Source organism: Struthio camelus, chromosome 4 (genome assembly GCF_040807025.1).
Source record: "Struthio camelus isolate bStrCam1 chromosome 4, bStrCam1.hap1, whole genome shotgun sequence".
In the NCBI taxonomy this organism is placed as follows: domain Eukaryota; kingdom Metazoa; phylum Chordata; class Aves; order Struthioniformes; family Struthionidae; genus Struthio; species Struthio camelus.
Genome location: NC_090945.1, coordinates 42,826,471 through 42,853,155, shown reverse-complemented (window position 1 = coordinate 42,853,155; position 26,685 = coordinate 42,826,471). Strand labels below are relative to the sequence as shown.

At 37.9% G+C, this 26,685-nt stretch overlaps 1 protein-coding gene across 1 annotated transcript; it reads right to left on the bottom strand.

The window, feature by feature from the left end:
• Positions 1–1,748: 1,748 nt before the first annotated feature.
• On the bottom strand, positions 1,749–21,577 carry TMA16 (translation machinery associated 16 homolog). The gene is given in 8 exon segments (XM_068942417.1): positions 1,749–1,854; positions 1,856–1,990; positions 3,651–3,693; positions 10,298–10,446; positions 11,463–11,547; positions 12,380–12,417; positions 20,069–20,181; positions 21,457–21,577. Coding segments are annotated over 8 exon segments (630 nt in total). The 5' UTR covers positions 21,460–21,577; the 3' UTR covers positions 1,749–1,790.
• Positions 21,578–26,685: the final 5,108 nt, after the last annotated feature.

Here is a 26,685-nt window from a genome sequence, read left to right as displayed (position 1 = left end):
TGCTCTTTAGTTCAGACCAATTACACTGGTTCAGCTTCCACCAGAGTTCAGCACTGAAAGTTTTATAAATCAAAACAAGCTGAATCAAGTTGTGCATTTCACAACACAGCCCAATCTAATGAAGTTACAAAATATCAAAGGCCTGCCCTGAACTTCAGCACACTTACTTCTAAAACAGAAACGCAAAGTAGTGATGTGACTGCCTAGAGGAATGACTGGTGTCAGAGCCTAAAACCTCTAGCCAGGTTTAGGAGTCAAAGTCTACTTAAAGATGAATTAGATCACTCACATAATGCTCCAGGCCTGTTAAATTTATTCAGGTTTCTTCTTCAGAATGATTTAAGGAGGACAGTGGTTAATTCCATCTTACTAAATAATCTGTTTTTTTAAAACATGAAAGGATAGCACAAGCCAATTTTGTAAAAAGAGAAAAGTTTCATGTAACTGTTAATAGAATAACACTCAGCAGTATTATATAGCTTGCTGCACATCTAAGAAATTACACAGTTGGAATACCTGTAAAAGAAATTTGGGAAACCTGTGTAAACTGCTTACCATGAGAAGGCTTTCTTGTACAAGACATAGAACTGTACTGAGCATCAAGCACAGAAAGATCATCAATGGGAAATAATTATTCCTACAGTTTCTAATAGGCATTTGAACTTTGACTGCTACACATGACCAGGGAATCTACAGTAACAGAAATATCCTACTTAAGGCCTTTAAGCTGTGAAGGCATTTGCCTTTGCTGGCTTATGTTGTGGGGTTGTTTGTTTGTTTGTTTTGAATTTTACAATATTAAAAGTGTGAATCTGCTAAGAACCTTCCTGAAAGATACCTTTAAAGACATCTAAAGAACTGCTTCTTAAAGTAAGCCCCTTCTTTAAACACCTTAAGCAACTTAATTTACAAATATACAGCCTTCTCAACTGAAGGGTTAGCACAAAAAACATGTACAAAAGGTCCCTTTTCTGCTTCAGATATCCTAAAACAAGACTGTATGGACTTTAAATTGCTTCTGACCTGAAGCCTTCAACACACAGTGGACAGAACAGCATTAATTCCCTCCTTTCAAATTTTCTTGACAAAAATAAAATACTGGAAGTCTTTCCAGCTGGAAAACAGATCCCCAGAGGGTACAAGAGAAGAGTTCTTAATGATTAACTGACACTCCATCTAACAGATCTTCTGCATATACATACATATTCACCAAATAGGAAAGCTTTTCTTCAATCAAAGTATGACATGCAGTACTCGTATTAGTGAAATGAGGCTACCACTGCTCTCTGTAAAACTTCAGGTGCCTAAAGACACCCCCAGCGCTGCCACAAAAGATGCATAAAGTTGTCACTCGCTGGGTCCAGTATTTAACAGGGTACCATGTACCCTGGTGTACAGGGTGTGTACCAGGGTACACACTACATGACATATATATTCTTGCCATTAACAGGAAACGGTAAAGCTTTCCTACCAAAAAAGTATTTCTAACAGCCGTCTGAATCATGACTCCTCTATAGCCAGGGAAAAGGTAGTGCACTATTCAGGATTTAAAGATATAAACTATTATTTCTTTGTCAGCTTAGGAGCCTGCATCCTAAAGAGCAGGTATAGTGTGAGGGTAAGGACACAAGCAAGATTTTAAGTTTTATTTATATTCTCAAGTTTGACCTAACTGCTTGCTGAAAGTTTGCTCTCTAACATAGGTACACAGTGAGCTAATCAAAAACGCAACTAGAAGCCTTTGCAAATATAATTGGAAACATCAGCTTTATTCTTGCTTCTAGGGCTTATTAAAATAGGTTTCTTACAATTCCCTTCAGCTGTTTCAGCTTTTGAATCAGCTGGTGCTCATTAAACCATGTCTTCTGCTTTATTCAGTTCTTCTTTAGCTTCCACATCTGCCACCTCAGTGTGGCTGCGAGCAGCATCCTTAGCAGAGAACTTTCTCATTTTAATGTTTGGCAGTTTCTTCAGATCACCATCCCATTCTCTTGGAGAAAGAAAAAAAAAAAAAAAAAAGAGGAAAAAAAGATGTCATGATGTCATGAAAAACAATTAGCAAAGTAAATAAGCAAGAAAGTAGCAGAGTTAATTCACCTTTTCTCTGAAGATGCTAACTCAAGTGAGCCTGCTTTTCTAAATTATACTATCAGTCCCACTGCAGCATGAATGAGCTCCAACATTTTCACCTGATCTTGTACACTACAGCAGCTGTAATTTCTCTGTGAAGAATTTAAGTGCCTTCGTATTTGACATTCTGGAAAAAAAAGCATGGCCCACTTCATTCCCACAGATTACTTCTGTCTTCAGTTACTTTAGGCCAACTGATTTAGGTTTGAGAGACTAAACTCCCAGTCTTGCAAACAATGAAAAAGTAGTTTGGCTAAGTTTCTTCATTTGGATGCTCAATCTGCAGAGCTAGTATCACATGTACATAAGGCCTTTGTTATGATTTATGGTAACTGATAACATCTCACATAGAACTGACTTCAAGAATACACAAACTGGTAATAAATTTTAATTCATATACTGAATATACTGCTTCGAAAGGCTGCATAAAGGCAGAAAGGTTCATTTAGATATCACATGTCAAATCTAGTACTCAGTTAATACAGTACTTGCCTGATTATAGTAAGTGCACTCGTAGATAATTTTTCGCAGGGGCAAGGACAACGTTTACCAATTATAAGATGGACGTATTTGTTTTGGCTCTACCAAGGTAAAAAAACGAGAACATTTCCATCCGATGTCCCAGTACAAGTAGACAACTGTGTTTTCATTAACAGAGCGCAGCCAGAGGTCGCTCTGGTTGGGTTTTATTCCAACTTTATTCCAACACCCTATGACTGTGACGTCTGGCAACATAGCAGACCTAGGAGTTAGCAGTACATCACTCCTTGCAGCATAAGCATTCAATAGGTCTTTTTTTCTTTTTAAGCATCTCATTTGATAGAGCTGTCAGCAAGAGTGTTCACTGAATTTATTAGCAACGCAGGTTAGGTTGTTGGTCCACACGAACTAGTAGCAAGTTCCATAGCTGCCAATTCTTTAACTGGGTATAAATTGTCAATTCTCTCATGCTTTTCAATTAGTATATATACACAAACACTGCTGCAGACTGCATTACACCTAGAGTTGGCTGTTAGAAGACAAGACTAAAAACTTAGGGCATTTTAGCTACTTAATGATAAGTCCTGACTATAAATAACTTAAGTCACCATATCATGACTATAATTACCATCTGAAATCTCATTTCAGGTAAGAAAACAGTGTTAACATGTATTCTCATTCATCAGTGAACCGAAGTTGACAATTTTAGATAAAGAGAAAACATTCCCTAAAGATATCCAGATGAGATACTTAACTTACAGAAATAGAATTGTAACTGTTAAAGCTTTATAAACCTTTCAATATCTTAATGATTACCTGTTATCAGTCAGTCTTTAGCCAGTAATAGCTAAGAAATGCCAAAATAGCAGTAACGCCAAACAGAAGTGCCAAAATACCATACTTAATCTACTTTCTCAAAGCAGAAAAAAAACGTTCTTGATAGTTCTTACATAAATTCTTTTTATTAAAAAAAGTTATAACATGTCAAATTCAGAAATAGTGTTTTGCACAATATACGAGTGGCAACAATGAAAACTTACCTGAAAATTTTAAGATGCTTGCTGTTCACAATGTCTGGGATTTCTAATAGGAATGAAATTAAATCCTGTTAGATGTGTTACATCATCCAAGTGAGTCTCTTTTCAAAGTCAGAAATGTGCAAGGGCTGAACGTATTATTTCAGAGATTAGAAGCAAATGAGAATGAGGATTCATATTAGAAAGGTTCAAGAGCAATACTTAAACAGGAAGACCTCTTATTGCTGAAGTAAAGGAAAGGAGATTATATCTATGAACTGTTCCAGAATTCAAATGTAGTAGTTACTGAAAACCCAATCCTGACAACTAGTAAGAGGGTGCTTCATTTTCTCTGAACTGAAACATCCAAGAAATAGCAAAACAACATATGCATTTATAATTTCCCTTTTAAAAAGTCCAGTAAAGAAACTAGGAGAATAAATTATTTTTTGTCTTAAAAGCACAACTAGCACGCTTGGGCAAGATCAAGGTCTGGATCACGCTAGTTTTTAATATATTGACATTCACTTGCCTACATAATAAAAGACAGTTCTGCTCTACAGAACTTACTGCAAAGATATGCAACAAATAAAAGGTATGACAGGAAAGCTTGTTTTCAAAACTGACCTAAATAGATATAACCCTCACTATAAATTAATGAGTAGTGAGTGCTTCAAAAGTATTTTGAAATGTGTTTGGAAAAAAATTGCAACGCACCTAAGTGACCACTGCAAGCAAGACAGATCAGTGGTAGAGCAACTCTCATAATCGGAATTAGTAAATACAGCACACACTTCAATGCACTTCCGAAAATTTACCATGCAGCACAAGATTAAGAAAAAAAAATACATATATGTAAAATACAAGCATCAGGAAGAGTACAGTAAGACTGCATGTATTTAAATAGAACATATCTTTCCTTCTACCACCTACGAAACAGTCTGACCTCTGAAGAACAGAATGGCTATCGAATAACAATTAGTCTCACTCCAGTTCATTTGTGGTTTCCATTGTTAACCATCTATCTGTGCTATAAACAGAACTCTTACTACCAGAAACTAGCATTCCGTAGTTGCTGAAATGCCTGTTAAACACTGCAGTAAATGCAATATAATGTTTATATAGAATGTCACCCTGTCTCTTCTCATGAACTGATGCTACTCTCGCTTAATCAAAAATGAACATCAATACCTTTAAAGACTAAAACTTAATATAATGACAGAAGGCTGGCCCTGAGCCATCTTTACTACCTCTGGCAGCAGCAAAGGAAGGCAAACACCTCGTACAGACAACTATAGGACAGATTCCCTCTCACCCCAGAGTAACCAAAATGGTGTTCCTACTAACTGTGTAATTTATAAACCCATGCAGAATTTCATCTAGACTACGTAAGCTGATTTGCCTAGAGAAAGCAAAGGCATGATTCCTATGACCCATGTTTAACATTTTCACTAATTTGCAGATTTATGCCTTAGGAGCCTTGACATCTTTGCACAGCATAAAATCCCTCATTACTGTCTCTGAAAAACTGAACAGATTTCACAAGCAGCAGATGTCTCAACAAGGAAGACTGCTACCTTTGTAAGATTAAATCTAGTTTACTACTTCAGGTCTTAAAAATGTGACATGTCAGGTGCTTCTTATATTACCCTTAACCAAACCCCTAAATATACAGTTTCTGTATATTTACAAAGATTCTGCCTTTGTTCATCCATCAGTTTTCCAGAGTGTCACAGTAGTAAGCCAGAAAATATCGGTGCAGGATCACAGATGATTTTGCTATGACATAATGTAGGATGATACCTGTCATTTTATCTTTGTAGTCAGATAGTCTTTACTGTTGAGAAAAATATTTTTTTCCCTACACATTGGGTTAAAGTCACCTACTGAAGAACAACAGTATATGCAACAGGCCTTGATACCCATTACTTTGATTTTTGCATCCTGCTTCACAGCGAATAGATTCAGTGGATGTTTCTGCTACTGCTCACACCTGAGTGAGGCAAGGCAAACAACTTTTTTTTTTTTTTAAGTAAACAAAGAGTCTGATGATTTCTTGGTTCTGATAAACATCAATGTTGACCACAGGCCCATCCTTCCCAACTAAGTTTTGAAACAAAGCCACACACCCTCTTCCTTTCTCCCTAGTCCCTTGACTCTTGCATTCCTGGCAGCACACTGCCAAGTGCTGAAGTGTCCCAGCTGCACCATGAAAGACCAGTTCATCCCTTCTCTCAGTCATTTCACAAGGAGCAATGCCTACTCAGTTATCTCCTGCCCTAGTACAGAACTCGGTAATGTTAACAGTGAGTTTGGCAGTATGCTAACTTAGGCCAGTTGCCCCAGAAGTGTGCCGATTCCTTTGTTCCTTCTATCAAAGTGCTGAGCCAAGGTACCGTTTAAGCATCATTCTCTGACAAACCAAGATTAAATGATGTGACTTTCAAACTAAGCTCTTCCAACTGTTTTGGTTGGGGGAGGAGGGGGAAGAAGACTTGGAAAGTTAATTACTTTTATCACCTTATGTTGGACTTTTTCCAAGTAGAACATTTTAATATTTTATCTAGCCTATCATCCATGGCTCACTGCTATGTCAAGAGAAAGTGGGTGTTGGTGGAGTTTGAAAAAAGAAGAAAGAACAAGAGTTAGCAGTGAATTGCTTTTTCCTGCTTTGGCAGTGGCAGAATTGTTGATGTTCTTTTTCACATAATTTACAATATCTTATCCCATACAAACATCAGAATTGCCAGATTAGGAACAGAACTAGAAACCATAGTCCAGCAGAAACAAACTAATGATATACTACTATACGGTAACTGATTTTTGTCATTATGCTGCAAAGTTGCATTAGCTCTGTTTTCAGATTAGTAACACCCTTGTTTTACTCAGCAGTATATCCTTAGCATGCACGAGCTTCATGGTTTTTGCTGCTACTTGTGAACTTAGTTTACTTTAAAAATGTTAAGGTGTTGTCTCATCTAAAGATGGAAAAAGGACCTCTCTAACTGTTAGGAAGGAGAAGCATTAGACCAGATTACTTATGATACTCTTAAGAACCTTGAAGATGAAAAAAATCTGCCAGCAGTAGGTCTAACTGATCCCACCTCTGTGCACAGGCTTGGACTGGATGGATTCCAGAGAAAAGAGTGGGAGAAGAGCCAATGCTGGTATCAGAAGGTCCTTCTGTCTTGCTGCACATTCTCTGACAATGTGCTTTGATGTTTTATTTCCTTCCAGAGTACTGTTTTTTCATAGCAGTACTCACATCTCTCCCCCAAAGCACTAAAATTTGCACAGGAGATCTACCTACATTTCATATGGACTGAAAAGTTACTGGCCTAGAACAGACTATAAGCAGCATGCATAATCACATCCATTAGAACCATCATACAGAGAAACATCTGAAGTCAAGTCAACAGATGATATCAGAGGCTGAAGTTAAAAAGGGAAAAGGATATTAGAAACTGTAGATGCTCTTTATTTAAAGAGCAATTCACTTACATGACAGCGATTGTTACAGAAAACAGCAGCTAACAAACAGTACAGAATAGTACACTAGCAGATACATTAGATGAAAGATGCAGCATGTTTATTTTTAAAGGTCATTTCTCCTAAGATTTACATTACGATTCTGTGATAACACTGAAGGTCAATAAAAGCCAAGTATAAAAAAAAGTAGGATTTTCAGATAAATGAGTTTGACGCATTTCAGCTGAAAGCATGCTGAGTTCCAAAGGCATACATATCTTGTCAACTTCCAGGATTCCCTTTCAACAGCTTTGCCATGAAGATCATTAGGAGGAAAAAAAAAAAAAACGCAAATGACAGTGTCGAGAAGAGAAAAAAAGCAGTAAAATTAGTTTAGATATATTTAAGGAGTAAGGAAGTGACAAGTAACTACCAACATAACTCAACAGCCTCACAGACTGGATGTTCCCTTACCAGTATTATTATTTTTTTTATGACTAAAACCTACTATACACGTGCATATTTCCACCACTTTTGTAAGCAGTCAGAAAAAAAACCCACTCATCTAAATTTTCTAAAATCTATATTTTACATACAACGGATATATGCAAGACACCAAATTTTTGGAAGCTTTCTTAAACGCAAACAATTCATACCATGCAGTCTCTTCAGAACAAATGTGCATACATACAAGAAATAATTCAGTTCAAAAACAGGAAAAAACCCCCAATACTAAGTCAGTTATAAGAGCTCCCCTCACTGAAGCTTTTAGTGATAATGAGCTAGAGCATAAAAGCAGTTTCCAGCTGATTTCCATTTTTCCCTCAATCTCTAATTACAGTATTTAGCAGCAACTATTTCCTGAATGAATAGCATGTCCTAGACAGAGAGCAAAACCTGCAGCAGCTGTGATAACAAATAATGAATGATTTGAGAGTGTATTTAATATCTGAAGTTGCACCATGCTCTCTGAATGCCTTACTAATGTTATAATAGCCTCAAGTTTTGCTTATAGTGTTTCTGGATTCTTCTTCATTCTTGTGTTGTGCTTGTGCATCTGACATCTTTCTAGATTATCTAGTCCTATTGTTTTTTCTAACAGTTTTTCCACAAAGCAATAAGGAAAAACGGAAAAACTAAAATTTAAAAGCAAAATCAGAAAGGAGATTTGCTGCAACTGAGCAGTTGTAACATTCATTATTATCTCTCTTTCTTAGAAGTGTGGGGGAAAGTCATAGAAAGAAAGATGAATTTCCATTATGCATGAAGTCATTTAGATATTCCTGAATTCCTCTGCCACTATAGTATGTGAAAGCAGTAAGTAACACTAGGAACATTTTCAGAGCCCTACTTTTTTTTTATTGGTAAAATCCATTTGGGAGGGAGTGGGGGGAAGGAATACAACACAACACAAATTTTGTTGCACTTTACGTCCTACTCCCAAAGCAATGTCACGTCTAAATTTCTTTCATGATTTTTTCCCACCATTGGCTACACTGCCTTTGAACAACATTTTAGCAAAGCAAAGTTGGACACTTGGTCTAACATGTTCATTTGTTAAAGAAAAATATAAATCAAATTTCAGTATTATTTTGTACTTCATCGATCTCAATAGTTCCTTGCTTCCTTTTTTACTTAAGTTATTCTTTCTCATTTCTCCCTTATTTCGCCAGTTTACTGCTGCAAATCTTCAGCCCAGTTCCAGCTATCCAATTTTCTGTCTTTTATTTCTCTCCCTCTCAAAGGTAGCTTGTATCTGTGTGCTACCTTCCAAAAAGAAAAAATAGAGTTTAGGTGTTTGCTTTTTACAGCAAATCCTATGCACCTTAAGAGGAAATTTTCAGCTCTAACACTTTTGTTGTGGTTTTTGACACAGCTCCTTCTCAGCTCTGTTGAAGATTTCATTCGATGCTCTGTTTGCATAGATGGCTACCCCTAAAGGAAAATAAATGGTAACAAAAAAAGCCAAACAAGAATATCTGGCATTTTGATCAAACATCAGATTTGTGATACTGACCACTGACCAAGCACAAGCTAGATGTTTAAAAACCTCCAAGTGCTTTCAACTTGACTCTTATCTATAAAATTTTCATTTAAATCTTCAGAGTTTTTGAGGGTCTTTGATTAACAAGCAAGTGCTAGGCCTTCACAAAGAGAGTGCAGTTTCACTTCCTCAAATATCTCCCCCAAATCACTGCAAGGGCAGATCATCTCCACCCAAGAACCAGAGAAAAACTTTTTTTTTTTTAAAACTTGTGTGGCATATCACTTGTGAGTGCAGAATAGAGCTTCAGATATGTCACAATGGCCCACTATTTCTTGCTGGACTCCCTAAATTTTAACGGGAAGAATTCCAGAAACACTCACATTTTGGAAATATATCAGCACTACAATTTCTGCTGCAGTCATTTTCCCACATGAAGAGGCAACCAGCATATCAGACCTCAGTGGAACAAACAGTCTCCCTCTGAAGATCCTTTGGGCCCTTGATTTCGTAGGGACCGTGAGCCTCCTCATGAGTCCTAAAGCTCGCTCTCTCATGACAGAGAACTTCCAAGAGTTCCACATACCCCTGGTCCACTTCCGTGGAGAGGGGCAAGTCAGGCCAGAGGTTTACACCCACTAAGTTTGTACGTTACTGAAAGAACGTTAAAGTAAGCTGTGTACAAACACTGCATTGACGCAAGTCCAGATAATGAAGCCCACCTGTAAAAGTAATTAAGTTGCAGAGCGTATTATGCTGGTTATTGCCCACATGGTCAAATGAAGTCTTCATGCCAACACCACATTAAAACATGCATGCCTATAAACAGCACACCCACTGAAATGACTTTTTCATCTAAAAATACTTTTGTAGAATGAAGGACCAAGCAAGCTGCTGGAGAGGATTTACATTTGAGAAAGGTACATTAAATCTCATTTCAGTTTCAAAAAAAATCTGTACTATTGCCTGCACTAAAGCAGCAATACAAGCAAATATGCATAACTGCCAGGAAGTAAAGTAGAAATATTTGAGTCAGATATTTATTACTTATATCTCTCCCCTTCCCCCAACTCATCTGCAAAGCATTCCAAAAACCCCTAGCAGTTTCTTCCGAGGAGAGAAAAATGAACATAAGTGAAATTTCTAGGCCTTAGGTTCTAGCCTTTTGAACAAAGGGCGGAGTTGTGATTGCAGGATTATATTTAATGTCTTTACATACCTATTCCATAGCCTTCGTAGAGTTGTCTTTCACGTTCTATAGTCTGCCTGATGACAGTTTCCCGAGAACCATGCTGTCTTCCTTGTCTACCTTTAATACTGTTTTGTAATTCAATCTGCTCCAATTCAGCATTAAATCGACACAGATAACTGAAAAAGATGAAATGTATTTATGCTAGAAGTAGTCATACAAAACTTTTGCAGAACAGAATTACTGTAATAGTCTAAGAAGTTTTTTGTAAATTTTAAGCTAGTTGAGATAAATTCCTTAATTTGACATGTTAGATTAATCTTCAAAATGGAAGCTTCATTCAAAACTTCCAGAAGCAGCAGATGATCCTCATAATGACTGTTTTTAATCTTATTTTTATTCAAAAATTTTTGTTCAGACTCCCACATTATCATTATTTACCTCCTGAAGACCACAGCATTAGATCTAAGTTTTCCTAACTTTTAAGTGCTGAACTTCATTTCAGCAGTGGTTTTTAAAACAAAGTTCCTTTACATCATCTCCTAAACAGCCAACTGAATACAAAAAATAAGAGTTTGTATTGCCTTTGCAGTATCACTAGATTAGCAGGTTACATGTTTCTTTAGCAGTGCAGCAAATATACCAGAGGTTTGGAAAGGAAACTAATGACACCTGTGTAAGAATACATATCTACTCTGATTTAGCTAGCAGGTGAAAATGGTGGCAGGCTGTAGCTACATATTTTCTGCAGCAGAGAAATAACAATTTCTTTGTACGGATCCAAGTTTGATACTTCTTGCCCTAAAAATCCACCTGAGTACTGTTTAATTTACTCTGCTGAGAAAATTAAACAAAAGAAGAGTAAGTAGTAGAATGAAATCTGGGCACTTAAGTCTCATTAAATAACGCAACAAGTAAATTTATGCAATTACTGTTGTCCAAATCACTTGAAGTCCTCCACACACAGCAAAAGCAGATATGCTTTAAAAGACGCACAACTTGTATGTATAAACACTAGAGTTGATGCATCATTTTTAATACATAATTATCCTCAATCTTAGAACTACTTGATATTTTTAATAATAACATTTAAAAGCCCTCCTCTGATTCACCATCATTTCAGAAATCTTATTTAAGAACATTATTTTTAAAAAAGAAATTAAACTTTTTATCCCATTTTTAACATCAGTCTTACTTTTCAATTAGTTCACCAGCTTCCTTCTTTGTGTAGTCCGTTTTACTGGGGTCCAGGTGACTTTGAAACCATTGTAATTTTTCTCCTACAAGAATAATGGGGACATTAATGGGACATTAATGATCATTTTATCATTCCAGCTCAAATTAAAGTTCTTCAAAGTTTCTGAAATAAACTCCCATTTTTTCAAGGTTTTGAATAGCATCATAGAAATTTGACTCACTGATATGGTGCACATGAGATTTAAAGGTAGCTGTAACAGAAGCATTTTAACAGGCATCATTTCAGACGCGTTTTATATCTCCCTCTACTACACAAAAGAGTTGTTACAATTTACTTAAATTACTGAAATTAGTGTCTAAAATATCATTTGTATTAAGCCACTCTGGACAAACTTTTTAAGATGGCAACTTAGGAAGGCCTAAGGAAAAAGCAACAGCTGAAGAGGTGGTCCAATTAACACAACTTTTGAACAGATTAAACTGAAAAGGTAAAGTGTCAGTCATATTTGAATGAGAAAAATATTCCAGTTTTTGACTATAATTTATTTGGGAGCACATGTTCGTTATTCTACATATATCATCTTCTCTTACAAATGCTTAAGCATAACCACAGAGAAGAGTACAACATATATACATATGCAAGAAACAGATGTTCTGTCTATATTGCCCTGTTGCCACATATGTTGCCTAAAAAGTAGGCTATACTCTGAGCCCCAAGTTCAACCCTGCATATACGACCTTAGGTAAGTACGTCAAGTACCTTAGCACTTTTCCAAGGTCTATTTTAAGATGACAGAGCTAGATCATAGAGAAAGAAATTCTGAATTATAACTGGAGTATCTACAAAGTCGGTAAAATTTAAATTCTAGGATAAAGATTTGAGTACTGTATTCAGTAATAGAAGTTGCCACTCACCGATAATACTCAGACGTAACGCTTTTTCAGTCTTCAACCTAGCAAAGAAAAACCAAAAATATCAGGAATTAGTACTGTGCAAATAGTTAATCTTTATTTTCCTTCTCAAAAAAAAACATTTTGAATTTAAGACAAAAGATAAAATTTCAAACAAAAACATTTGCCAAAATTGGGAACATAAATCTTACTCCGATTCATCTAAAAATTCCCCCTTTTTGGTAAAGCTACTATCTGAAATTTTGTCGAGTTTACCTATTAAGTACTTTATTCTAAGAAATTAAATAGAAGATCAGGATGAAAACAGGACATAACTTAGAGCACAGTAAAAGGAATTTCATGAAAGACCCTGTAATACAGAAATTATTTTCATTAAGTATTCCTAATATTCTGCTTGTATGTTTGATGGGTTTGGCTAAAGAACAGAAGATTTATATCCCTTTGTACCCTTGCAAATCAGACATGCAATGTGAAAATATCATACTAATATTTAATAATCTTTTAAAGCAGTTAGCAAATACCAAAAGTAAATGTACCAAAATTAACATATATACAAAAAAAGTAAAGAAAATCCATCTAAAAGTATTTTTCACTCCATTCCAATTTACAGGTCAGATACTAAGCATTTGGAACTCTAGGGCATGCACGTACGCTATTCAGTTTGCAATTAATTCCTGCTCTATCCAGCGGTTCTCAGAGAACACAAATTTTCTAACAATTAATACAATGCTTCATGCGTTTTTCCCTGGAGCTCTTAGATTCAGTTTGCAGCCATGAATGTTGCTAACTGTCATTTAATTTCAAGGAAGCAGAGATAAAATAATACATTGTTGGGATATGTGGGTCATTTGCCACTGGAAAAAAAAAATCTTAGCCATGCCTTGTTCAGTGCTAAATTTAAGCAGTTTTCTATTATTTAATAAGAAAAACCGATAAAGGATTATTTATCGTTTCTCAGAGAATAAATACCACCAAAATGCAACCCAGCTGAAAATTAAAGTGCTTCTTCATTAAACTCTTTTTATTCTGTAGAATTTAACCAGCACCTTGCAGTTAACTGAAGTAACTCAAAACAGTTACCTGTCATAAAAATTCAGATCAAAAAAAAAAAAAACCTACTTTCTAGAAACAAACGTAATTGTCAGCCACAAACTTATGTTACTAAGATCAGCTTTTTGAAAAATTTATTCCTGTGAACACTGTCCAAGAGCCACCTAAAGGAAAGAGTCTCTACTTAAAATACAGAGCTATACAAAATAAAGGAGCAAATGCACAGCGCACGCACACTCTCAAGAGTTCCACTGACTTCAACACATTCTTGATAAGCCTTTTCACTTCTATATACCTCATCTGCAATAAGCATTTTTAATGCAATATGCACAGAAGTCAGGCTATGGGATTTGGGTTTTATCATACATGCCAAAAAAGCAAGTCTATCTGTTAATTATAAGATTTCAGAGTTTAAACACAAATGAAATCGGCTCCTGTGGGCTGAAGGATTGGCTTTTATGTCAAACAGAGCTAGGAAGAGACTATTTAAAACAGGAATAAGATCAGAAGTCAAATTCATATCTCTGCTGTAGAAAACGCCTTCAGTAGAAACTGACAGAAAGACTACACGGGGCTTACAGCACAAAACAGAGTTCTAAAGGGTGATAGCGACCGAGTAAAGGATTCGCATTCCCCACAGTGGACTTCCACACTCGCCTGTAGCAGTCCTTGCTGTGTACCTTGCAGGGCAACAAAGCAAGCAGCGCATGCCTGCAAGGCATTGCCATGGAGAAAACTACAATGCTGTCTAGAAAAGCTGCCCAATTAGAATCATAACTTCCGCCATGTATCTGCACTTTAAAATACTAAAAGCTACCATTTACACCTGCAACAGTCAGTGGATCATTTATCTACAAAACAACGCACACAATTAGGCTTCTCTTGTGAATGGAAAACCTTGAGTCTTTAGGTATACACAACCTATTTTAGTTTAAAAAAAAAAAAAAAAACACCACTGGATGAGAGGACCAGACATTGCCTTACTGCACTTTTCATCAAGGGTCACCTTTTTCCTTGCTTATAAACAATATACATCAATGACTTCTAGAAGACAGAGTAGTATTAGTAAGGAGGCTAACCAAATCAGGTAAGGCAAAGAGACCCTTACCTCCTTCCACACAATCAGTAACTTCTTATGCCTGAGGGGAAGAGGATAAGGACATGGATACAACCTTGCAGCAGCCTGTCACTTCTTAATAACCTTGTCCCGAAAGAAAAAAGGCTTCTGTTCATCCACCTCAATCGGGTTTTTTACTGGTTTAATAATCGGTTTAATTACTGGTTCCTCTCGATATATACTAGGTACTTAAAAGGTAAAGCCTTCATGCTCCCTCAGCATTTCTTTGTCCCAGATATCTTACATAATTGTTCTAGCCTAAATACTAGCATTGAATATATACTTGCCACATCAGTTTACTAATTCAATATTTTTTAACTCCTAGTACCCATGCATACACATGCCACCTCTAGCTCTCAAAACTAAGCTAGGCTCTTGTACTAAAGAGCAACCAGACAAAAAAGAACCACCCCTCATCCCAGTTGATAGTGGGGGCCAATCTGTTGTTTCATGTCGCTAAATACCTTTCATATATCTCCATGCACATGTCCATTTTAGTTGTTTGACTCAATAACTACTAGCTTGGCTAAGCATTTTAGGATTCTTCCACATGAAAAATTCCCTCTATAAAAACAAAAAACTCTGAACTCTTGTAAGCAAAACTGACATAATTAAGAGCTAGCATTTTTAACAGTTCCACATAGAGAATCTGCAAGAATAAGTCTGGAGACATCACAGCAACAAACAGCACCGCTAGGATCATAGCCACTCAAGGGAGATTAAGAGGTTACACAAGAAAAAAGCTAAGGAAAAACCAAATAAAAAATAAACAGTACCACAAGGAGACATTTGAAGGCTTCCACTTACTCCTAAGGGGTCACTTCTTAGCCTTCTTATCTCAGAGCATGATAATATTAGACTGATATATTAAAATGAAAGCATACAGGCTCCTGAATAATTTACAATATATGCACAATATAAACGTCATATCCTGTCTCAGTAGAAAATAATACAAAAATCTAGCAATAAATCAGCTTTAACTACCAAAAACCAGAGAGATTTTAACAGTTAGTCAAAGCATGACTGGTACGATGCACTGTTACAAAGAGAAGTTCCAGGAATACTGCCATACGCTCTAGATTCCTAAAGCATGGACAAAAGTGTTCCACTAGCATCAGTGAAAAAGTACCACTGTCTCAAAAATATCTTTGTTGTTATTTAACAGAGCAAACAAGTTGCCCAAGTGAATGAAGAGTCACATGTAGATTAAGTATCGTGATTAGTAATATCAGGAAATTTGAGTACTGGTCAAACCTTGAGGAGAGCTGAGAAGAGTGACATAGGCAAGAAAGAGGAGTAACTCAAGTGAAAAAGATTAGTGAAGATCATGGTTCAACTTTCTCAGACCAATTGGTCTGTCTACTCTTAATATGGTCTAGATTAGTCTTTTGTACTGCTGCCATAGTGTCTGGACAATAAGCTTATTATTACTGTCATATTTCAGTGATAATACCTGCACTGAGGAGTGTTTGGACAATGGGGCTATCAAAGACTTCAGCAATTTGCAGCAGAATTTCTCCTTCCTTTCTCCTAGTGGTTCATTAAGTATTGAAATTCCTTGTGGATAATGTCTTCCCTTTTTTTTTTTAAACCTATCTTTTGGCAGGGGAAAGGGCTTTTGAATGTGCATTTCATAGCTCAATACAGTGTCCTTTCTTGTTTAACATGCACAGGCATGGTCACAGTAGTTAATTTCTTTTCCTCCACCATATAAAAAAAAAAAAAAATGTTGTCTAAGCCTAAACTTTAAATAGCCAAGAATCCTGTACTTAGCAAGTACTAAGAAAAAAGTATAAAGAACAAACAGTTACTGATACTTCTACACAAGACACTTTCCAACAAGATGCTGTTCAAAGGCTTTTTACACCCAAGTGGTATCTTCGTATTGATTAGTCATCAACTGATAAAACGCACACACATTCAAAGAGTGGTTGGCTAAGTCTGTGCAAGAATACAATCACAGCATCTTCTAGCAATTAATTTCACAATGAAACAAATGAATTTCCTAGAGTCATTTGATGACCGCTGATCCTTATTTTTGAAGAAAAATTGAAGAATCAACTTCTTCATGCCACAAAACGGCATTAGTCTCTACAGAGAAATTATCCTGTCCACTCAATGCTGGTGAGATCATACTGGGAATACTGTCTCCAGCTTTGAGCATCTCCCCACATTTGAGTAGTATTATTTCTATGATATAAAAAGCATGGTCAAAAAAGTATCAGATTTGCAGATGAGATCAAGAAATGAAATACCGTAGAGACGATGAGGGAGCTTCTCCTCATGGTCAGAGGACGTACTGACCATATGATCAAATAGCAGGGTTATCATTAGGCATGGGAGTAATTTGGAAAAAATTTCTGCTAAATTTCAACTTTGGTAAGTCATTTTCCAGTGAAAAAAGTCCTCAGTAAACTACTGTAATTAGCCTCAGATTTGGAAGGGGCTATGTGCCAAAGCATTTAATATTATCAGCTGCCATTGACGGAAAATATTTGAGAGACCTATGAAAGGAACAGGGAAGAAGAAACTGTTCTGGGCTGCTTCTCTCTCCTGAATGCAAGATTGAAAAGCTTTCCTCAGTTTCCAGCATTACAAATTAATCTCGTCTTTTCCAAAGCTCTGTAAATTGGGAAAAAAAGCAAACAAACAAAAAACAACCCCACAATCATACTATATTAAAGAAACTGAAAGCTGAGTAATTACATTGAAAAGACTGATTAGCAGTTAAACTGACTGTTCTTCAACAGTTGCTTAACTCCCAATATCCAAAAATACAGCCTTTGTTAAAGATTTAGCAAGCTGATCATTATGATATTAGATATCCCAAAAGAAACTGGAACTCTTAACAAGACTTTCAGAGAAACTAAGGAAGAAAACAAAATTCTTCATGTCTTTAAGTTAAATTAATTCTGAAAACAAGTAGTACAGAAAATAAGAAGTCTGCCCTGTGAACACATTAGGCTCTACTGATCCTCACAAGAATTACGAATAAGCCAGGATTTTAATGAGTTCCCACAAAGCGTTGCTTTTTCCAGGTCACCCATGACACAAAAACATAGTCTAGTTGATTTACTTGCAAGGACTCTGCTACCATGCCTAGCCCTTTTTGCTACACTTCAAAGGAGAGGAATAGAGAGGCTGACCATACTGCTATAACGATCAGTGTCCTTAAAACACTTTAAAGATAAAAAACTCATTTCTAAGTTTATTTCTTGTTATGTAACATTCCTTTTTAAGTAGTAAATAACTTTATAAAGGAAAACTGAAATAGTACGGTAGACTCGTCTAGCCAATTCCCTTTCCTGTACTAGCAAAAACACTTGAACTAAAATTAAATCCTCCAAATATGAAAGCTTTCATAGATGACTAACCTGTCATTGTAGGCAGGGGAAGTTACTAGAGCCCAAACAAAGCACAAGACACTTTTAGTTGTCTTTAATGGCCTTTGAAAATGGGAGCTAGGAGACAGAATGAAGATGTAACAATTTTCCTATGGATACTATTAGTTAAGATAAGACGTAAAACTTAGAAAAAGTAGTAAGTCAACCCCTTATACACATGCCTTCAATATATTCTTGAGCAACTTGGTTCTCCAGCACTGAGAATTAACTGCTGTTCGTTCACATAAATCCATTTTTAGTATTGCGATTATTTATGCTGCATTCCAAGATGTGTCAACTAGAACATCTTCTATAAAGCTACAAAACTGGCAGAGGGTGAAGATAAGAGACCAATATTGTCAGGTGCCGGGCTCTGGGTAATCTGTTCCGGCAAGCACAGACAGAAGCACAGTGGAAAAGAATTCCACTTCTGTTTGTCTGTCATTGGGGTAATCAGGACTTTATTTTTTTTTAAACCAGTTGGCTGAAGTATTCAGATTATCTAGATCACCCCAGAAAAGACAGGATGGGATACAATTGCCTACTGTCTAGAGAATCAGTTAAAAACTTAGCAACGCCTGCAGTTTACTGAACATTGGATGTTCAGCGGCTCCTAAAGGAATTTTGATTCTCTATCTTGCTCTGCAGACTTCACTTGGCAACATTAACAACAGAATCTTCTCTTGCAGGGGTGGTTTAGGTAGTCCAAGACAACCTGACACTGCTTTGAGTAGCCTTAAAACAGCTAAGCCTTTTAGCTGTTCAGCAGGAGAACCACCTGAGTTCGCATTAAGTAAAAACACTACTTCAGGTGAACTTGTGATAGAATGTATGTTGCATTCTGTGACTTGCCAAATCTAGCTGCCTTGCAACAAAGCCTGGTCAGTACTGTTCATCCGCCAGTATCTTCTCATTCTTTTTCATGGAGACACTGCAATATTAACGCATTATGAGAGAAGTGAGCAATACATTTGGTACTCTCCTATCTGGAACAAAACAGATTGTCCCTAACAGATACCTTAAAGCCTTCTCCATAAAGGAAAGAAAGGGTAGGTTAAACAGGAGAATATTATTCCAGTGGAAGTGCTTTACTCTAACTTCTTGGTGTTACTAGAGAAACCAAAGATTGCACTCTCAGCAAGAACATGTCAATACAGGTGCCTATATCAGGATAATTCTACACACACAGATAAGCATTAAAAGACTTGAATAACTAGGCCAAGTCATAATGAATAATCAAGATCTCACTCCTTCACACAATAAGCTGTCTCGTGCTTGTTTTTTTTTATGGTGAAGTCACAGATGTAACACCTAAAAGAATCAAGTATGATTCACTTATCTTTTTGTGACTAAGCTTTCTGAGTAGCCGTTATGAGGCAGGAATTGAGAGTTAAATGACAGAAGTAGTCAATCTAGCACTAGGGAAAAAATAATCTTTGTTATACTCAGTAGTCATAGACCACAGGCAAAACATGAAGCAGCAGGAAAAGCTTCTCGCACATTAGGAGACTGCCCGATCCTCAACGCAGACTGCTCATGAACACTTGCAGTAACTCTCCTGAGTTTGAGGCTCCATATGACACAACTATGATACTAGAGGGTCCCTCTCCTGTAAGAGCCTCAGCAGGATTCTTACTAAATCTTGGAGTAAAGTCAAATTAGATGACTAAGCTTCTCAGTCAAGGGAGCCCCTCTCTTTTAGTAGTGCGTTTCACGCAAGACACTCAAGCACTCCAAACGTTTACTGAAGACTTATCAACATCTGAGTGGTTTAGATCCTCCCTGCCCAACATTCTCTTCTCAGTGCAAAATATTCCTGGCAACGTTAGACAGTAAGTGACACTAAGTCACTAGTATAACGCCATTCAGGTTATAAAAAGTAAAATGCTCTAGCAAGAAACTTAACTTGCAAAGATTATGCCAAAAAAATTAAGTAGCAGATCTACATACTTTGTATAAGTCAATTTAACGAATGTAAATCTGCTAGATCACACGGTCTAGCAGTTATGCAGGCTTTTTTTATTATCTTAAGGTTATATCAGCATAGCAGTCCTCCCAACACCATCCCAGAAGGGGGAAAAAAAAAAAACCGACTGTGGTCTGTGCACAGAATTGTGCATAGATTTTCCACAGTCAACTCACTTTTCTTTCTTTTCCTGTTTATGTGCTTCCCTTGCAAGTTGCGCAGCTTTTCTGCTGTAAGGATGGATGACTTTTTTCTCTTGCTTTCCTCCTTTGCGTTTTAGTAATTTTGGCTGAAAGAAATCAAAAGTGCTGTAAGATACTAAAGCTAAGCAAAACATGTTAAAAGAAAGCTAAGCGCAAGCACCAACATAAAGACTTAAAAACTCATGCATCAGTATCTCAGAAAGCACTTAACTTATAGTAGTGGCATATCAGCTCCACCACTTAGATCCTGCTTTCGTCAGTAAGGCGAGGAGCAAGAAAGACCATCAAACTTACTTAAACACAGTCCATGCAGTAACGCAACTATCAGAAAACAACAAGTGTTGTAAGAACATGAGGTAGGGGCTACTCTCAGAACACGTATGTTGTAGAACTCTGTGGCTAGGAAACTAAGATTACTGCTTTTAACTACTTTGCAGTAAGCGTTCCCACTCAAGCTTCCATCTGCCTGACTGTTACATTGGGATTTCTCACGAAAGTCATATTTACTTTGTACAGCATGTTTCATATCTCTCCCTCACCCCCCACATAAACATGCCCTTCCACAGACCTGCAGAGCTCCTCACACTAGACAGTAACCAGAGGCTGTCTTTCTCTAGCCATTCATGTAGCACAGAAAGGGAGCAGTAACCTGCAAATTTGAAACATACTGTAACACTAGTTTAAACTATGTTAGATTTTGGTGAAAAAACGTTTGACCCAAACGGAAAGGCCTTATCAAAGAACACGCAACACAAACTCTGTAAAATTTTTAACTGCATATAAGAGAAACCCTATAAACAAAGAGGCTAAACATGCAAGTTGGAGCCAGGAAGCAGCAGTCCATACACGGGAGGCTTCAGTACATCATATTACCTGTGTTACCACCAGCGTTTCCCATTGCAGAAAAAAACTGTTAGACTCGAAGATAAATTACCCTGAACACCTAAAGAAATCTAGGAGGCGTTTTACACTAGTTTCTTACGTTAGCTTTGCTCCTTACTGCCTTTCCTCCTTTAAGCTTGAAGTGCTAGCTCGCGCGTGCAGGCACAGAATTAGGCCCTTCATCCCTCGCTCGCTAACTATCCTATCGAAAAAGCCCGAATTGTACACGTTATTTCAAAACACCGCGAACCTCTAGAGGACGAAACGCGCCCATGGGGCGGGCAGGGTCCCTCACTTCTCCCCGCGGCCGCCCGGGCGGGGAGGGGGCGGCGCCGGTCTCTGAACGGATGGCTCAGCTTAGCCACGCTAACGGCCGCCGGCTGCGTTTCGGGGGCCCCTGGGACCCCTCCCCAGTAACGTCGGGGGAACCGCGTGGGCACCCTCACCCACCCGCGCCCGCCCCGCCGGCCCGGACGCACCATGGCGAGCGCGGCCCGCCGCACGTCCACGTCCGCGCCGCCGCAGCGCTCGCCCCTCCGCAGCCACCGTCCGCCGCGGTGCGCCCGCAAAAGGGGCCCGTGCGGCGGGCGCAGGCGGCGCGTCGGCAGTTCCGGGCAAGCTGCAGGCCGGGACGTGTTGAGCGTGACTCCACCTGAAAGCGTTAGCGAGAGAAATCACGGGTGGAAACTTTCGGGTAGCTGCTTCTGGGAAGAAAAGGGGAGAGACGGGAAGTGGTGGGCGAGTAGGCAGGTGGAGCGGTTTTACAGTAGGAGCTGAAGGGATCAGTCGTCTGGTTGCACAGCCTTAATAGCACCGGTGACATCTGTACCAACCGACTCACCCTAACAGCGCTTTGTGTGAAAGCTTTTGAGCTGGAACAGAGACTGCAGAGGTAGTCATAGTCCGTCTGCAGCCTGCCTAATCATTGCTCTGTGTGAGTGGGGAAGCGAGAGAAATTTAATCGGAAGATGGTTGTGGGAACTTCCATGTCTTCTGTGAAGGAGGGGAGAGGGACGGGGGAGATCCCCGTGGGTAAAAGCTCTGTAGACAGTACTTCCACTTCTTCCCCCCTTGAGAGGCATACAGACGAAACATGCAGGAAGAGGAACGTGAAGTTACACAACCAAACACAACTGAACCCTCGCACCAAGTCAAAAAAGGAAAATTTACAGACAATCACAGCAAAGCCATAGAAGAAGGGATCGCGCTTCGAGTACCGGTGGGCAGCGTAATCGTGGCAACTGCAGGGGAGCAGCATGGGCCGCTGCTGCAGGGGAGGCCTCCCCGAGGTTTCCTGTCACAAGCTTCACTGACTGCCAGAAAGTGCTTTATCCGTGCAGAGTGGCGTTGTGGAGCCTCGCTCAGTCCTCTCGGGTTGACATAAGATCAATATGCAAGACCATGCAGGCTTGTTTTCAAAACATTAAAAAAAAAGAGATAAACAGGCTCAAAACTCTATTAAAATAAACAGTCTCCTTCAAACCCAGTTGTAAAGTAACAGCCGGGAGAGAAATGCACCGAGAATATAGACATACAAATACAGACAGTATGCTATGAGCCCGTAGGAGGACTCAACACATCAAGATAAGGAAAGGCAACCATAGGATTCTTTAAACTCACATATCAAAACAAAGAGCTTAAACACTTTGGGGCTAATTTGTTTGACAGAGTTTCAGTTACTAGAAGCTGTCATGCTGACCACACAAGAGCAGAATGCTTCACAGGCACTTGTGTTCAGCATAGACATGAGAGAATTTCATAGCTAGCCTTCCCTCTCCAGTGAGAAAGGGGCACAGCAAAAATACACACCAGATGCTAATTGGGAGACTCTTTTATATAGCTGTCAGGTGAAAACTAGCTGAGGAAATGAATGCATTTAAAAGAAGCCTTTACAGCACCTAGCAGGCAAGCCTGATTAGGTGCTCTAATGTAGGTAAGTGTTTCAGCAGGTTATAGAGACTAGCTTCTGCCTTCTGAGTGTTTGTAAGATAGACAGCTTTAGTCTTTCAGGTGTAAATCAGGTGTGTCTGTGCTTTGTTCTAATCTGGTTTTGGGGGAAGGGGGGGGTATCCTCCTGTCAGGGGGAAAATGTATAGTGATGAAGATAAAAATGAAAAAGACAATGCTTTCATTTTCCTCTTAAAAGATTAAAAAATGATAAGAGAGACTACTTGCTTCTTAACAGTGAGGAAGAATGTGGGCCTCAATATTTGAAAATGTATTTGATAACCAAGAACAACTTTTTAATCTAAAGCAAAATAAATGTAGAGACAACTATCAGCTTCACAAGAAATAACACTGCCATCTCCATAGCTAGCTCAACTCTTATTGAAAATCAGGTATCCCTAATATAGGAAGGAATTCTCTTCTCCATTATTTAATGGCAAACTGTGGACCTATTAAAGCAAAAATTATATGCTACTGTGTCTGATCACTTGGTAAAGTAGATTACAAATTCTTGCATACCTCTTTCTACTATGAGGCCTTGATGAGACCTTACTTGATTTACATTCTATCAGTTCTAGGTAATTAATGTTGGTCTGCTTTTCAGCTGTGCTATTGTGCAGCTTTGAACTGACAGAACCATAAAAACAGACTTTTGCAAGTTCCAAAGAATGCAATTAAAGTACAACAGGAATCTACCTGTAAATGTTTCATATATGTGCCTTAACCAGGAAGACTGTCACTTTGTTAAACCTACCTAAACAGCCATATTATGAGAAACAAAAAGGGTAGGTAAGAGCAAGTAAGAAAGCAGAAAAGTATAATGATCCAAACTGAAAAATATGAAGAGAGCCCTTCTCAAACCTGTCCTTATTATGCAAAGGCAGTTCAATGAACCCTTCAGCTATGGAAAAAATGTAGTCTCTTGGAATTTTTGGAACTCAGATGAGGGCACTTTTGCCTGCCAGCTTTTATCCTACTGGTTAGGAAATGTGACACGAAATGTCACTATTTCTCCCTTTCGGGTAGCAAACTCAGGCACAGTTGCTTCTGAAGTAGGGATATCAAGGTGAATACTGGCTACTTAGCTAACTAGTATATCCATCAAAGCATCCAAGCTGAATGCTATTTATTACAAATTGGTCCAGTTTAAGTATCTTATACATAGCATTGTCTTTCCCAATAAACTAAGAAGATTTCCAAATTTCTTCTGTCTCTCTAGGGCAAGTAAGACGTCAACAAAAAGACCTAGCAAAAATAGGCTTAGAAAAAAGAACTCGTAACTCTTCAGCTCTGAAGAACGGACTAAACAGTGACACTGGCTTTAAGGCTTATTACAACTTGCTTCTCAGGTGCTAACAACTCTTTTCTCTCAAGTGTTTTAGTTCATTATTATAATATTAAAAGAGAAGCACTAGACATCAATCTTCTAGTCTGGATTTTGTTACTTCCTGTCAGACTTTACAAAGAGACTTCACACCCCAAAACTTTTCTGTTTTGTCCAACTTTGTCAGGTAGGCTAAGAGACTTTATCTCCTCCTATAAACCTTGCCTTGCTAGGATATAGTACAAGAACATGCTTAACATTTTATAGAATATAAGTAACAGGTAGGAATGCACAGGCAAAGAGTTAGCTCTTCACTAGCCATCTTCAGACAATGTCTTGACATCCATAAGCAGAATGGGCACTGCATAGCCTTGTTCTGGTTCTGTACCCTTGTTACATGTGTGTAAGGACAATAAAAATTGGTTTTCACATTAAAGCTTTATATTAAGACAGGGTGTTTTTTTTACTGTGCACTCAGTGTGCATTGCCTGTAATATGCAATTATTTTTGCATGGTATTACTACTGAATTATTAGGTAGCAGTTTCATACTGCATCTTTATTTCATATTCCCTGTGAAGATCGAATGTAGAATAAAAGTTCATTTTACAATATAGTAGTGCTTCAAGACTCTGACATTTCTTACTAAGATATTTTTTCAATAGACATAATTCGTAGTAATTTCTCTAACATCTCAATGGTACTTGTTAACGACTCTTGGTAGGCTAAGGCCACTGATGCTATATTAAAATATTTTCCCTTTTTGAATTGATCAGTGAATTGCTGAACTTAGTGATATTTTACTTTGATATTTGATAGTATGACAGGTTAGGGAACATAGTTTACAGCTCTTATTATTGTTAGGTAATGTGTCACAGCTGGAGATTTGTTAATCTTCAAGTTACCAAGAACAATCAGATATGTTTGTAATATGAACATGTCTAACAGCTCCAGTGTTAGAAATCTGAAAATCTAAATGGTGAGGTGTCAAGTAAAGCTTTCTTATTTCTTATTTGCTTTTTGTAACAATTGCTAAATGCTGCCTTCATAGTCTTATAGCATGGGGTACTATTAATATTGGAAAACCTGCTCCTGTACTAGAAGTGGTTTTTTTCACATGTCCTTCTTCATAGACTTTTTCAGGATGTAATTTCTCTCATGCTTAAACACTTGCCAATTTTCATCACAAACATGTCTGTTGCCAATTTATGCCCACATGCATTGTGCATTCTGTGCCAGAATCATCCTTTTAGCTTAGATAGTTCTTCTTTCATCCCTGTCTGTGAAAGAACATGGAAAAGGCATGCTTTATTACATGTTTATATTTATTACACTTTGTTTTAAAGACTATTCCTATTACGTTTTCTTTTAAAGACTAAGACTCCAAGTTCTTCCAGCTTCTTAAATGTCTTGGGGGGGGAAAATATTGGAATAGCAACTCACTGTTGGAGAAGGTGTCTCACAGGAGCAGATGCTTTCTAGCGAAAAATGCTCAGCTTTTCAGGAGGCAGGGCCCCCAGCCCAGGTTGCTGCTACTAACATCTTTGTACCAGTAGTTCTTACTACTTACGATCAGTTCTTTCACTCATCTAAAATTTCAAACACCAATACTTTGCAATCTTTTGTTAATGCTATATCAAAATGTGGTTTGTTTAAGATGGGCATCAAGTATTTAAAGAAATGCTCACTGCTAAGATTTACCCTAAACAGTATTTTCCCAAGCTTTTTTTACACACACACACACACACACACACACACACACCCTCAGCAAAATATTCATTCAGCTTGTATTGGAACATTATCTGTTTATGCACTTGCAATAAAACTGTTTCATAAATTCACAAACTACTGCAGAAGGTAGTGAAAGTACCAATTATTTTTTGTCTAATAGCTTAACATGTAGCAAACAGACAAGATACTGAGAATTGAATTTTAGATCCTAAATAAGTTTGACTTATTATGCTATCAAGTAGCACAGGAATCACGTTAGCAAGCTAGAGCATAGTTCTGTTTTAATACTGTTCAAATCTACATGGGGCTGGCAAATGGGAGATCCCACTCACAAATATGAATTAAAGTTGAAGAAAGTAAGTTTTAGATTCCTCATGTATCTGGATGAACAAAAATGTCTGTGGCTGGAAACACCTGCTTTAGAGCATATGTCAGCAGCAAACACTCCCAGCAGAATATGACGTAAAAACTGATGCAGTCACCTTCCAGACTGCTTACCTAGATTTCTTTTCATGGAGATATGCTGGGTGAGAAGCAGAGGGAAGTGTATAACAGGCCTTCCTTCTGACTCGAAGGACGTGGATGGGATGCTTACTGGAGCTGAAAAGTACACAGGTCCCACAATGCAGGATTACTGAGACTAATCCTACCTAACATTAAATATTTAATTGGGACATTAAGAAAGAAACATAGGTTCTCTAGATACCT